Below are 14,258 nucleotides of genomic sequence, written 5' to 3'. Positions count from 1 at the left end.
CTATAAAATTACCAAAATGAACATATATACCCCTTGACCCAGCTATACCACAACTAGACCTATACCCCCAAAGAGGATGTAAAAAGAGGGAAAAGATCTATATGTACAAAAATATTTATAATAGTTTTTATTGTAGCCCCAAAATTGCAAACTAAGACAATATCCACTTATTGGTGAACAATAAAACAATATTGAAATGTAATGTAATATTATTATGCAATAAGGAATGAACAATTTTAGAGGAATCTGGGAAGACCCATATGAACTGATGCAGAATAAAGACAGTGGAACTAGGAAAACAATTTATGAGTGAAAACACCATAATAGAAAAAAAACAATTTCAAAAAACTTTAGAACTCTTATCAATACAAGATAAACTTGGAATCCAAAATAATGAATATGACACATAGAACATTTCTAAAATGTAGAAAGAGACAGATATATTTAGGCATGATTATTGTGGGAATTAATGTGAGGGGTGGGGGAGACTTCAGAAAAAGGCTTTAGGAATGAGGCTTTAGGGACCAGAAAAGAGCATTAAGTGGGAAAAAAGATTCTAGAAGACAGAAATTTGGAAGGAGCAAATTTCAAACATAGAGAATGTCTTGTGGAAGCCCAAAATAGAATGAGATGGAATACTGAGTTCCTGATGCTGAGCCAAACAAGCAGAAACAGGAATATATTGTACACAGTAACAGCAAAATGGTGCAATGATCAACTACGAAAAACTAGGTTTTTCTCAGGGATAAGGCAATCCCAATAAATTTCGGATAGAAAATGCCATCTGCATTCAGAGAGAAAATTGTGGAGACTGAATATAAACCAATACATGCTATGTTCCCCCTTTCCCCCCTTTTTTCTGGTTTTTTTCCTCTCGTGATTTTTCCCTTTTGTTTTGATTTTTCTCTCCCAACATGATTAATAAAGAAATATATATTTTAAAAATCAATGTACATGTATAACCAGAAAAAAATTTAAAAAAAAAAAAAGAATATTGAGTTCCAGGGAAAAACAGCTATTTGTGATTTTAATGGTCTGGCACAAAGAATGGATGAAAAGGCACAATTTAAAATAACATTGAAAACATAGAAAAGAGCCAATTTATGGAAGGCATTCTTTGTTGTAAGTTTTCTCGTCTTCTGTTGAATCCTTTGAGAAAATTATCATCACTGTACTAGTTTCTAAGTTAAGGTGATTAAATTAAGATAACAGGGAAGATACCAGAGATTGCTAAAAATAAAAACATAATAAAAATACAAAGGAACCAACCTTTCTACCTCTTTCTTTTCACCACCAAAAGCAGCCACTGTTCTAATTGAGGAAAGAACTTCATCAGCCACAGATCCAGCTTTGGCATATGCCTTCAATTCTCTGCCAGTGAGTTTGGCCACACTCTGAAAGCAGAAGCAAGAAAGAGAAACCAGAGATAGTGTAATAAAATCAGCTAATTTGTCATTGTGGTGCTTCCTCTTACTAAATAAATCATTTTTCTGCATGATAAAGCAGTTAAATGATACAGAGGATAGAGAGCACCCTACTTGAAATCAGGGAGAACTACTTTCATATCCTGCCTCCTACAATTATTATAGAACAATAGGACAAGGCTTCCACCTTTATCTCCAGAAAAAAGATGATTACTCACTGAAGGTATGGATAATGGTTAGTCTTTTTTTTTTTTTTTTTTTTTTTTTAGCAATAAAGTATTATTTAATTAAGGTATATACATCAGATTATCATATGAATCCAAGAAACAAACAAACAAAAAGCTAAGTATCCCTCATCTCACCTTTTAATTATATCATTATGAGGCAGCTTCATGGTACAGCACATATAGATAGTACTAGACCTCAAAGTCAAGAAAATGAGTTCAAGTCTACACTCAGATAGTTACAAGCTGTGTAACTCTGAGCAAGTCACCTAACCTTTGTCTGACTTAGTTAGGGCTGAGTTCATCTTGGGTAATTCATCTTGGGGCTTCTGTAAAATAATGTAATGTAAAATAAAATAATGACACCTACTTCACAGGGTTGTTGAGCATCAAATGAAATAGTATTTGTGAAGTACTTAGTACAATACCTGAAGCACTTAATAAATGTTTATTACCTCCTTCATGCTACTGGAAAATTTGTGTGTTAGATAGAGCTTGCCAACTAGTTCTGATTGAGGATTTAGTTATGGAATTTGTGAAATGATCTGTGAATATTTTTTCAGTTTCTTTGTGAAATTTATTCTTAATCTAGAGCAGAATACAGTATATATTTTATCATACATTTTCTGTGTGCTTGAATTCAGTAGTTATCATCCAGTTTGTCATTTCTTCTAGTATGGATTTATTTTAGTAGGAATTTTAAAAAAATAATAAAGAATGTTCATTGCCAATAAGTTCAAATTCTTACTCCTGAATAGCTATGTTTCCTTCTGCCAGAACACCTATAATAACCCAGACAGCAGTATTCCACAAACATCTGTAAAATGGGGCTTGATGATGTGCTTATGTTGCCTGTTTCAGAGGTGTGAACCTTAATAATGCTTTAATGAGTTATCAATTTCATCATAATTGCTGTTTGTTAAATATTATTGTGCCATACTTTTGCACCAGACAGATAGAAGCCCCAAGATGAATTAGTGCATTTCCTAATGGTAATAGATTACATTGATTATTTACTGGACAGGTAACCAATATATTTGGAAATACCTTTTCCTGCTAATTACCTATCTCTGTCAATGCTTCCTACATCTTATCAATGATTTAAAACACCACAACTGACAACTGATGGGAATAATACTTGATGGTATTCTGGGAAAAGCAAACCCTGTTCAGACTTTCAACCACATGACTGGTCAATTTGTTTCTGAATTTGAATGAATCTTACCAGGCCAATGAATGTTGCTCCTACGCCAAGGAGAGGACTGACCGAAATCATCACCAAGGTCAGTTTCCAGCCTTGGTAAAATCCTAACAGGAATCCACAAACACAAGTGGTCATGCGCTGGATAAAGACGGCAACCTGATCAGCAATGGCATCGTTGATTTTATTAATATCGCTGCAAACAAGAAAGGCTGTGATTTCAAAAAACTGGGATATGTCCATAAAATGCTATTTTCAGATGCTCTTCACTCATTTCCAGTTAATGATTTCCCTTCCACCATGTATTAATCTAGTGTTTTAGTTTCCTCTTCCATAAAATGGGGGAGAATGGTTTAACTGAGATGACTTCTAAGCTTCTTTTCAGCTCTACATGTATGATCCTATGATCCTACTCATCCACAGATAGTAAGACCTATATGTTGAAGGATTTGTTAAGAAGTCTTCAATCAATCCCAATATTTCCACATAAGATTTTCTCTGATCTGTCAATCACAGACTGATTTGCATTTCTTAAAGGATTTACAAAAGAGACATTTGAACTTTATGGCCCAGTTCTTCCTTTTAAGTAACACAAATTCTGTTATAGGGAATATGTAATATAACTGGCCACCAAACATTTCATGTTCTCAGAAATTCTCATGAAATTTATATCTATAAAGGTAAATAGTGTAAGACTTAAAAGTTCAGTTGCATTTGCTAAACCTGCCATATTATGATCTCATTCAGAAATTGATAGAGCCTGCCAACAACTGCAGACCTGAATTTGTGATTTTCCTTTGCAATTGCTTCTTTTCCAGACTGCTTTTAAGTTCCTAGAATGATCCTCTGTGTAGGTGAACTAACACATTCCCATTTTATCTCACTGGTGCATCCTACTCTCCCTCAGTTTTTTCTTCTTGTTCCTGAGGCTTAAGTAGTCTAAATCCCTTTCTCATAGCATCAACTTTCTAATATTTTGATTATCACCAGAGGCTATAGTAAGTTTTCCCTTTGTGATAATATAATTGTTACTGTTGATAATGAATAAGGCATTAAAATATCATTTTTAGGAAGCACCATTTTGAAGATTAAACATATAGAAAAATCATAATAGAAATAATTTCAATGTATCATTTACTCTAGAAACATATGTGAATATAAATAGAATATTTCAAAGGTCTTTGTACAAGTTTAAGCTTTAGTGGGCTTCACATATTAAATATATATTGTGTTATATATATATATGCTGTTCCAAAAATATTTCCATATTTATGTATCTGTATGTTCCAAATGTATGTATATGTATGCATATAACAGGTGTGTGTAGTAATATCGTCTTCTTTAGTAAATACTTAGGTTGTGATATATAATGACATTTATATTTTGATACGTTGTTATGCTGCTTATCTACTTACTCTGAGATTCTGGTATTCAGTTCTCCCACTGAATTGCAATCAAACCAGCCTATTTCCATTCTCATTACTTTCCTAAAGTAAATTTGTCTCATTTTCTGTATCTGATGAGCTGCAGCAATTACCCAAAGACATATCTGGGAAAAAGTAATATAGGATTTTAGTACAATTATATTAAAATTCTATTCCAACAAATTTCACTTTATCATCCTAATAAGAAACCACTTTCAAGGGGAAAGGATCTACATGTGTAAAAAATGTTTGTAGCAGCCCTTTTTGTAGCCCTTTTTCAAAGAAACTGGAAACTGAGTGGATACTCATCATTTAGGAATGGCTGAATAAGTAATGATATATAAATGTAATAGAATATTGCTGTTCTATAAGAAATAATCAGCAGTATGATTTCAGAAATGCTTAGACAGATTTACATAAATTGATGCTAAGTGAAATGAGTACAACCAAGACAATATTGTACAAGGCAATAATAAGATTATGTGATCATCAACTGTGATGGACTTAGTTCTTTTCAACAATGAGGTGATTCAGGACAATTCCAATAGACTTGTAATAGAGTCATCTGCATCCAGAAAGGGTATTATGGAGATTGAATGTAGATTATAACAAAGCATTTCCAACTTTTTTGTTGTTTACTTGCTTTTTAAATTTTTTCTCATTTTTTCCCCCTTTTTGATCTGATTTTTCTTGTATGGCATGATAAATGTGGAAATATATTTAGAAAAAATGCACATGTTTAACCTATAAAGGATTACTTCATGTCTAGGAGAAGGAGGGGAAAGGAAGGAAGGGGAAAAAATTTGGAGCCCTAGGTTTTGCAAAGGTAAATGTTGAAAACTATATTTGCATGTATTTTGAAAATAAAAAGCTATTATCAAAATAAAAAAAAATACTTTCAAAATAGCATTGGAAGAGATAGAAAAGGGAGAATTGGCCAGATATTGTGTTTTAGACTAGGGCTTAAACTTTTTCCACTTGCGAACTCTTTTTGCCTAAGAAATTTTTATGTTACCCAAGGTAAATAGGTATATAAAATAGGTATATAAATCAAACATTCACTGATAATAAATTATTACTTTGTGATACTCACATTCAACTATGAGACCTTAGATGGCATTGCCACAGTGGCTAGGCTTTAGAATGAGTGCCTGATTCTGAACCTAGCTGCTTAGTTTTCATCAGAGCTATCTCCAGGGTATTGTTTTTTTGTTTGTTTGTTTCTTTTTGGTGAGTATGGGAAGGGGGTGTTTTAAGATGTATAATCCCAAAGGGCCATTAATATCTTATATAATCCCTTCATTTAACAGATAAGGAAACTGACACTGAGAGAAAATAAGTGCCCAATGTCATTGAGGTAATTAATAGAACTAGCATTCAAATTTAAACCTTCTTGTCCTAAAGGGATTAGCCATAATTCCCTAGCACCCTATATCACTTGTATATGTCTCTTTTATGTATGTACACAGAAGCTCCCCATCCATTTTCCCAAATAGGTTGCTGACTAGCATTCAATGAAGTTTGGGTCGAACTAGGCAAAAATCATATGAACAAAGAATGAGAGAAGAGTGGGAGAGTTTTTCTTTTCTCCACAGCAAAGCAGGGCATATTATTACCTCCCACAAAGCTATAAAGAGAAAAAACAAGTTGATTCATTCTGACAAGAATAACTTTATCTTTGGAAGTCTAAAGTCAGCAGTGAATTTAATGTTTCCCCACAAAAGAGCTGCCAAAAAATGTTTTGCAAAATAGGCCAACTAGACACTAGGTATCTGGATATAGAGGGTCTGTGGATGTATTTCAGTGGGGCTGAGAACCTGGAGAGGAAAGTTAGTCTTTATTTCGATGAAATTGGTTTCCTTGATGCTCCTATATATTTTATTTTGTGCATTTAAAAGCATTATAGGCTTCATCAGACTGCCAAGAGAGTCCATTTTAAGGACCCCTGAAGGTCACAGTTTTAAGAGATTTTAAATCCTTCAAATTTCAAGGAATGGAAAAATGATTTTGTTAGAAAACAGAGGGAAAAAAAGTTGCATTTTAATGTGTTACTCTGACATAATCTTTTCTGTACAAAGAGAATGGCAAAAATTGTATCATGGCTTTGGAGAGACTGTCTTATCCAACATTGAGCAAACAAGTCATCCCTTTTCCCACTAAACTGCAGTCAGATTTTGAGTGAAATATGACACTAATCTACCACTATGAAAACTTCACTGGTATGTTGCAGAGAGGCATGGTGGTATTGGCTATGAAGCCCTAAATCTGAAAGCTGCCTCTGATGCTTCCTACCTGTATAATCCTTACCTCCCCAAACCTATTTCTTCATATGTAAAATAGGAGAGGTAAAACAAATGGGCTCTAGATTCCTTCTAGTTCTAGTTCTATGATCCTACATTATGGGGGAGAAAACAAAGTAATGAATTCCTACTTCTCCAAATCACAATGAGAGGAGGCATAATGGATGGGGTTCTAGCTTGGAATCAGGAAGTCCTGAGTTCAAATCCAAATTCAGGTACTTTCTATTTTGTATGATCTTGAGCATGTTACTTAATCTAGCCTCAATAAATTCATCTGTAAAATGGGGATAATAATAGTACCTATCTCACCATACAGTGTTGTTGTGAGGATCAAAAAAAGTCATATTTGCAAAGCATTTTAGAAACCTTAAAGCACCATACACATACTAGTTATTATTCTCATAATGATTATTCTCAAATGAGGTCTAAAAATTAGTATTATGATGCAATGTCCTTGAGAAACTTTAAGAATAAAAATAACTGAACAAATTCATGTGTCACATAAAGAACATTTTCTACATAGTCTAAAAGAACATCCCAATCTTTTCTCAATGTGATCAGATTGGAAAAGGAACAAATTAACAAATTTAACCATCAAAGGGGGAAGAAAGGCACTTTTCTTGATTCCCACACCAAAGGCACTCAATTCAGATCAGCTCAGTAAACAGGTGTCCAATAATAACTTGTATTCTTACAGCACTTGACCATTTATAAAGTAAATATTATCTCATTTAATCATCCATAATAATCCCATAAAAGTCATCACCTTCTACATCCTCCTACATAGAGATTAGGTAATTAAGCTTCACAAAAGCTGTCACTTTTGGCCAAGTTCTTAAAGCTGGTAAGTTGCAGATATGACTAGAAACAAGGACTTTTGGGTCCTAATTCATAGTTCTTTCCTTCACATCAGTGTTTACCAACCTAGTGGATCAGTAAAAAGCCTGAATTCTCTCTGATAACTACTTCATTCCCAATATTAGCTACCAGTACATCAAGAGGAAGCAACAGAGAACTTGGGAAGAGAAGCAAAGAAAGAACAGAATGAGTAGAAGGGTAAAGCAATAAGAAGGAAGGAAAATCAAAAGGAGTCATTAGCTTTAAAAAAAAAAGTTTGCAAATGTTAAAAAGAAAGAACTTTTGGTAGTATAAGTTTTATGAATTGTTTGACATTTTTTCACAAAATAATTAGCAACTGGGAAGAATTGCATCATATACTGTTATACCCCTAGTCACCAATTTGGCATGGAAGGTTCATCTGGGAAGAGTGAAGAAGAGCAGGACAGAGCAGCAGTGGAGGAAATAAGCATAGTCATCACAAATTCACTCCATATTTTTGGCTTGTTCCTGTCTGAATTAATCATTCAAGATGCATTTATTATGTGCAGGGCACTGTACTAGTATAAAGAATGAAACAAATTCTACTCTCTATGAATTTATATTTGAAAGGAGGAATCAATTTGTGTGTGCACGCATGTGTGTGTGTGCACAAAATCAATGCATATAAATATAATAAAATTAAATATAAGGTTGTTGGGGAAGGGATTACTAACAGTTGAGGAGATCAAGAGAAGCTCCATATTGTTTGAACTGAATGCTGAAAGAATAAAGGGGAGGAGGGAATATATTCTAAACATGGGGATAACCAGGAAAAGGGAAGGAAGGAGGGAAGTGGAATATACCTTTGTGAGATACTGAGGAGATACAGGAGAGAGAGAGAGAGAGAGAGAGAGAGAGAGAGAGAGAGAGAGAGAGAGAGAGAGAGAGAGAGAAAGAGAGAAAGAAAGAAAGAGAAAGAAATGTTAGTTTAGATGAATTAAAAATTCCAGGAATTTTTTGGTTGGTTTTTTCTTGTTGCTCTTAGGATAGGGATGTCTCGCCATTTCTTTCTGAGAAAACTTGTTTTTGTGTTTAGATTGACTACTGAATTCAAGAAACTTCTTTACTATGAATGGTTAATATTTTTCAAGTTTAATTTTTACTATATAAAATATGTAGAAGATGATACTGACTTGGAGGTATCCCAGGATGAAAACCAAAAGACCAGCTGCAGCATAGTAACTGGCAAATACGATCATCTCATTTTCAATATCCAACAACCTTCAAAAAAGGAAATATTTAAAAGGTCAGAAATGCTAAGTATCAAGCTTTCTGAGTTGAATTTTATTAATGAGCATATATGCTAATCAAATTTATTATCACTCAACCAACAATTATGTTAAATACCTACTGTATGCCAGGTTTGGGGGGAAATTTGGGGGTACAGATACAAAGAAGGAAACAATACTTACTCTCAACCAACTTTTGTTCTAATGGAGGAAATAAAAAGTACATTTATAATTATATACAGCCCGAATGTAAAATGAATAAATCCAAAATACCTACAAAGTAAAGACAAGAAAGTTTTGAAGGTAGGGTGCTCACACTGAGTGGAGGGGAATCAGGAAAAGCTTCATACTGAAAGTGTTTGAGCAAACATCAAAGAAAGGACTCTATGGGACAAAGATAAGGAGCAAGTCCATTTCAAAGAGGGCAGATAGGATGCCAGCCCTGGAGTCAAAAAGTCTCGTTTTTTTGAGTTCAAATCTGTTCATTTGCCTCAATTTCTTCATCTGTAAAATGAACTGGAGAAAAAAATGGCAGGCCACTACAGTATCTTTGCCCCCAAAAATGTTAAATGTGGTCACAAAGAGTTGTTGACTATGACTGAAACAACTGAACAATAACAAAATTTCCCAGAGATGGTAACAATAGTCAATACTCAGTTCCTTGGAAGGAAGATGAGATTTTTTTGTATGATGGGAAAAAAAAAGGATAATTTGCCTGGATCACAGAGTAGGGGAATGAAAGAAATGTCTAGTCATAAATATAAAGTTAGAGCAGAACTTGTTTTCAAAGGATTTTAGGAATTCATGGGCAAAACTTCTTGAATTACTTAAAAATCAGCTTTATCTCTGTGGCATTACAACCGAATCACTGAATGACTTAAAAAGACTCAGTAATAATCACTTGGCAAACACAGATGCCTTCATGCTACAAATTGAGAAGCTGGACACATAAAGGGGGGAAAATGGTGTGAATGATATCTAGTCTATCGTCATATGCTATCTTCTTGTCAAGATGAGGCCAGGAATTCCTGGACACCAATCCAGTATTCTGGCCTCTCCACTCATGCTCAGCACATAATAATAATTGTATATAGAAAAAAAGTTTTAAAATCCCAAATAGACTGTCTCCAGAGACCCTTGGGTAGAATAATGTGAGCTGTAATTCAGGAGGTTTAATGTCATCTCCTCCAGGAATCTAAACCAATTTTATAGCTCTTCCATCTCAGGGTGATATTGTAAAAAATGTTCCTGTCACTTTCCCATGGGGAAAAAATGTGTTTCATTAGCTTTGTCTTTATGCTGGGTACACACCATGTAGTTCCAGGATTATACTTAGTGCTACTGCCAAAGGCATTTATAGTAAATAGCATGGAAGGCAGTTAGGCATGTTACCAATGTAATTACCAGCACTGTGAAATAAGAGGAGATAAAACATTTAGGAATTACTTTCAGGTGGCAAAGAATTAGAAAACAAACCCACTACCCTCATGACAGCCCCATTTTTCAGGGACTGGACAGAATGACAATAGACTCGCAACTCTAGGACAAGAAAAATACCCTTTTAGAGTTACTGAACTTTACTACTAGAAGATACCTTAGTGATCATCTATTCTAATAATGCTTTAAAAGTGAGGAAACTGAGGCACAAAGAGATGAAGTGATTTTCTTAAAGTCACAAGAAATTAGTGGAAGAGCAGAGACTAGAAATCAGTACTTCCAACTTCTTGTTCAGAACTCTTTTCATTAAACTATAATTATTTTTTCTTATTATTTTCCCTAAACTTCTACATCTTATATTCTGCCTTCTTCTGAAAGTTCCCTTTTTTAAGGCCAAATTCTAAATAGATTTATCTTGCCTTCCCTTGCATCCTAATAGCTATTGTCCATGTCATCATTTGACAATTAACGATATAAAGGCATTCCCCTATGAATATTATTCATTATCTCTGTAAACAAAATAAAATAAGACATGAGACCTCCCCCAAAAAAGTCATGGAAAGTTGGGTTCTGTTGAAACATTGTTTATATGCACAAAGTAATAAGGTAAAATGAGCCAGGCAGAGGGTCAGGGGGATTTATACTGCCAGGGCGCCAGTGCTAGCTTGGATCATTCTCATCTAGTTGATTTGCATCACATGGTACAATGGAAAGAGTGCAATATCTGGACTCAGAAGATCGGGTTCAAATGCCAACTCTGCTATTTACCGCCTAACATTTCACTGTTCTGGCCACACATGTCCTTATCTGTGGCATGAGATTGGAAGAGATTACTGCTAAATTCCTTGCCAGTTTTAAATCTATGATCTTATGATCTAATCAGTCTAGCTATACTTTAATGGAGTTTCATGATGTCAACAATAGTATTTGTGAATGGTAATGGTGCTATTGCAAAGTGGTGTTAACTAGAGTCGTGTAACCCAAGGTTTGCCCATATGACCCTGTTGTATCTCTTTTATTGTGCCTTTGAATTATTATTGAAAGATTTTGTTGCCAATTAACTTTTCACTAATTGATTGTTAATTAACTTTGTGTTGTCTCCCCATCTACATTAAAAGTTCATTGAGGGCAAAGACCATGATTTTGCTTCTTGTGTTCAGAATGCCTGATAGATAGCTGAGCATGGTTTCAAATCCTATCTCTGACAATCTTAGCTGTGTGTATAATTGACCAGTAAAAGTTAAAATGCAAATTGCATAGAGCTCAGCCAGAAATTATCCTTGAAGGAACAGTTCCACACCAGTGTTTGGCTTAGGCATCAATGCTACTTTGGAAGTCTGTACTAGACACTGCAAAGTTTGCCTCTGCTGCAGATGATGGGGGTGGAGGTGATGACTGTTGGGTTCACATACAGGAGGCAGAAGTAGACATTAATCTATAGGCTATATCTGTTTAGCCCCTTTAGTTGGCTATGAGAATAGATTATCAACAGTAACTGCAATTTGTGAGGACAAAAGAGAATACTAAATTAAAAAGGATATTACTACCTTTTATTGCCAAACTCCAAAACCGCTAAAGTTGGTATATTCATCAGTCTGTTCTAAGTCCTCAAAGTTATATTCTGTCTATGAGATAAGAGGGAAATGAGAGTAAAGAGTGGCCTGTGTGCTACCCATATTTTTCCAGGTTATGTGAAATAAAATGTTCCAGGATAAGAAAAAGAGGCACCAAATATTGTACCCCAGTTCTTCAAGGACATGTAATTTCATCATTTCATATAATTTCTCCATCAAAATAGATTATTTCATTACCTACAAAACATTTTTAATAGAAAATTTTGCTTTAATACTCGCTTTAATCTCCTATAGAGATTACTTCTACAGAGATGCTCAATAAATACTCTTACCAAAGAAATATACAATTTATACAATTGTCTGGGGGAGCTAGTTATAAAAAATGTACTTATCTGATCCATGAACAGAAATAAGATTATCATCTTACAAGAAAAAATTTTCCCAGAAGATAAACATTGACTACTGACATAGTAGGAAAGACATTTCAATTATAATTTCTTAACATTCAAATGTCTTTGGTTATAGAGCCAATAATTTGAATTGTTCCCAAGACAAAAGTGTGCATTATGGTATCAATTCTTACTACCTAAGTATGTTTCTATGCCCCCCAAATAGGAATAGCTAATCATTGTCCTTAAAGAGAAAACAAAGATGAATTTTATATTATTTAAAATACATTTGATGAACTAGTAATCCACACGGATGCAATCCTGTTACAGTTATAAAACTCTAGCAAATGTTTTCTAAAGTATATGAACCTATCAACTTTTTGACCAAGCTTTTGTGTCCCTGAAACCATATAGAATGTAATATAGACAAGCCTAGAAGTTTGTCTTGGTTAGATTAATTTCATAGCAAGGACTTTTAGAAAGATGATCCCGTCTCTATTCATCTATCAGATAAAACCACTTACATTTATTTAAAGCACTTCCCCACAAGTGATTATAATGGAAAATTATTGTTCTATAAGAAATGATGAGCAGGATGCTCTCAGAAAAACTTGGAAATTCCCCGACGAGTTCAAGCAAAGTTAATTAGCAACTTTTCCAGAGAAAAATCTGACTATCTGAATACAGACTGAGGCATCCTTTTTTTTTCCTGAGGCAACTGAGGTTACATGACTTGCCCAGAGTCACACAGTTAGGAAGGGTTAAGTGTCTGAGACCAGATTTGAACTCAGATCCTCCTGACTTCAGTGCTCTATCCACTGCATCACCTAGCTGCCCCAGCATACTGGAAAAGAATTTCTTGAGGTTTTTTGTGTATGTTTTTGCAAAGAGATCTAGGTCTTCTTTCACAGTTTGCCTTTTATAGAAATGTTTTGCATAACTTCATTTGTGCCTTCTTAGTTGGGGGAAGGAGGTGAGGAAAAGGGAGAGAATTTGGAACTCAAAGTTTTAAAAACAAATGTAAAAAATTGTTTTACACTTACCTGGGGAAAATAATAACATTAAGAGCAAAAACACACAAAATCAAATAAAATGAAAATAAATAAAAGCAGCTTCCCAAACAACTGTATAAACTATATGACCCCACTATCAGTTAGATTTATTTATAGCTATTGAATATCTCTGTAGAATGTATTTAAGATTCTGTGTTTGATATTCAATAGACAAAGACCATTTACATAAATTTCAACATTTTTGTTATCTGATACATTTCCTCAGTTAAAACATAGGCTCTCCAAGGCTGGAATATTGCACAAAATAACCATCAAGGGGGCTTCTTGATGCTGGTTATTATCTCAATTATATCCACCACTCTTAGAGAACTCATTTCTTGCATCAGACACTCAGGATTGGGCTGCCTTTGGCAAAGTGCTCTTCTGTAAAGTTCACAGTTCTGAAATAGCTTTCATCTTGAAGCTACTTAAAATTACTTAAACCTGTGTAAGTTGGTTCTATAGTTCAGTCCTAGGCTTTCTTTAGACATGGTTATTTTTCCTGTGTTCCTAAGACTGCATGATTTCTTTATAGATCACTCAGAGAAACATGTTTCATTGTAGGCAAGGCAGGTATTATATCAGCATAAAGAAGAACACAGACATGTTTAAGGAAAAATCTTCTCCTTTTGTAATTGTTTGTGTCCCTAGCTAACTGAGAATCTATCTGACCTGTATAACTTTGGGAAGTGGATCATATTAATGCTTATGACACAAAATGAACATTCCTTGATGGCAGAAACTCTATTACTCTTCATTTGGGGAATTCTCTAAAGAAGAAGATCTCTAAGATCTTCCTCAATGCACAGAACTCTACTATATGGGCCAATGCCTGTCTACCAAGATAGAAGCATTTATTTTTTAAAGAATCACTTAAAATTTTTTTTCATAAAAGCTTCCTTAAAGATTCATAACACAAACTACATGAAATCTAAAAATCTATGTACTATTTATATAAAACTGTTATTTTCTGATTTTATTTCATGCTTTCTCTTTCAATTGAATTACCTTTCAGTATATAAACAAATCAAAATGAGAAAATGTAGAAATATGTGTGACTCCTGTTTCTTTGCAAAAAAAAAAAAAAGGAAAAGAAGAAGAAGAAGAAGAAGGAGGAGGAGGAGG

At 34.2% G+C, this 14,258-nt stretch overlaps 1 protein-coding gene across 1 annotated transcript in view; it reads right to left on the bottom strand.

Annotated features, from left to right (window-relative positions):
* Window positions 1–14,258, bottom strand: part of ABCB11 (ATP binding cassette subfamily B member 11) — a 114,425-nt gene that overhangs the window by 77,616 nt on the left and 22,551 nt on the right. The window contains exons 6-9 of the mRNA XM_012544786.3: window positions 8,586–8,673; window positions 4,265–4,398; window positions 2,874–3,045; window positions 1,270–1,394 (exon numbers count right to left, since the gene is read on the bottom strand). Of these exons, the coding sequence (XP_012400240.1) occupies window positions 1,270–1,394; window positions 2,874–3,045; window positions 4,265–4,398; window positions 8,586–8,673 (519 nt within the window). The remainder of the gene's footprint in view (window positions 1–1,269; window positions 1,395–2,873; window positions 3,046–4,264; window positions 4,399–8,585; window positions 8,674–14,258) is intronic.

This window comes from Sarcophilus harrisii, chromosome 3 (assembly GCF_902635505.1).
Source record: "Sarcophilus harrisii chromosome 3, mSarHar1.11, whole genome shotgun sequence".
Classification (NCBI taxonomy): domain Eukaryota; kingdom Metazoa; phylum Chordata; class Mammalia; order Dasyuromorphia; family Dasyuridae; genus Sarcophilus; species Sarcophilus harrisii.
Note: the sequence above shows the minus strand (reverse complement) of the source record. Positions and strands in the feature narration are given on the sequence as shown.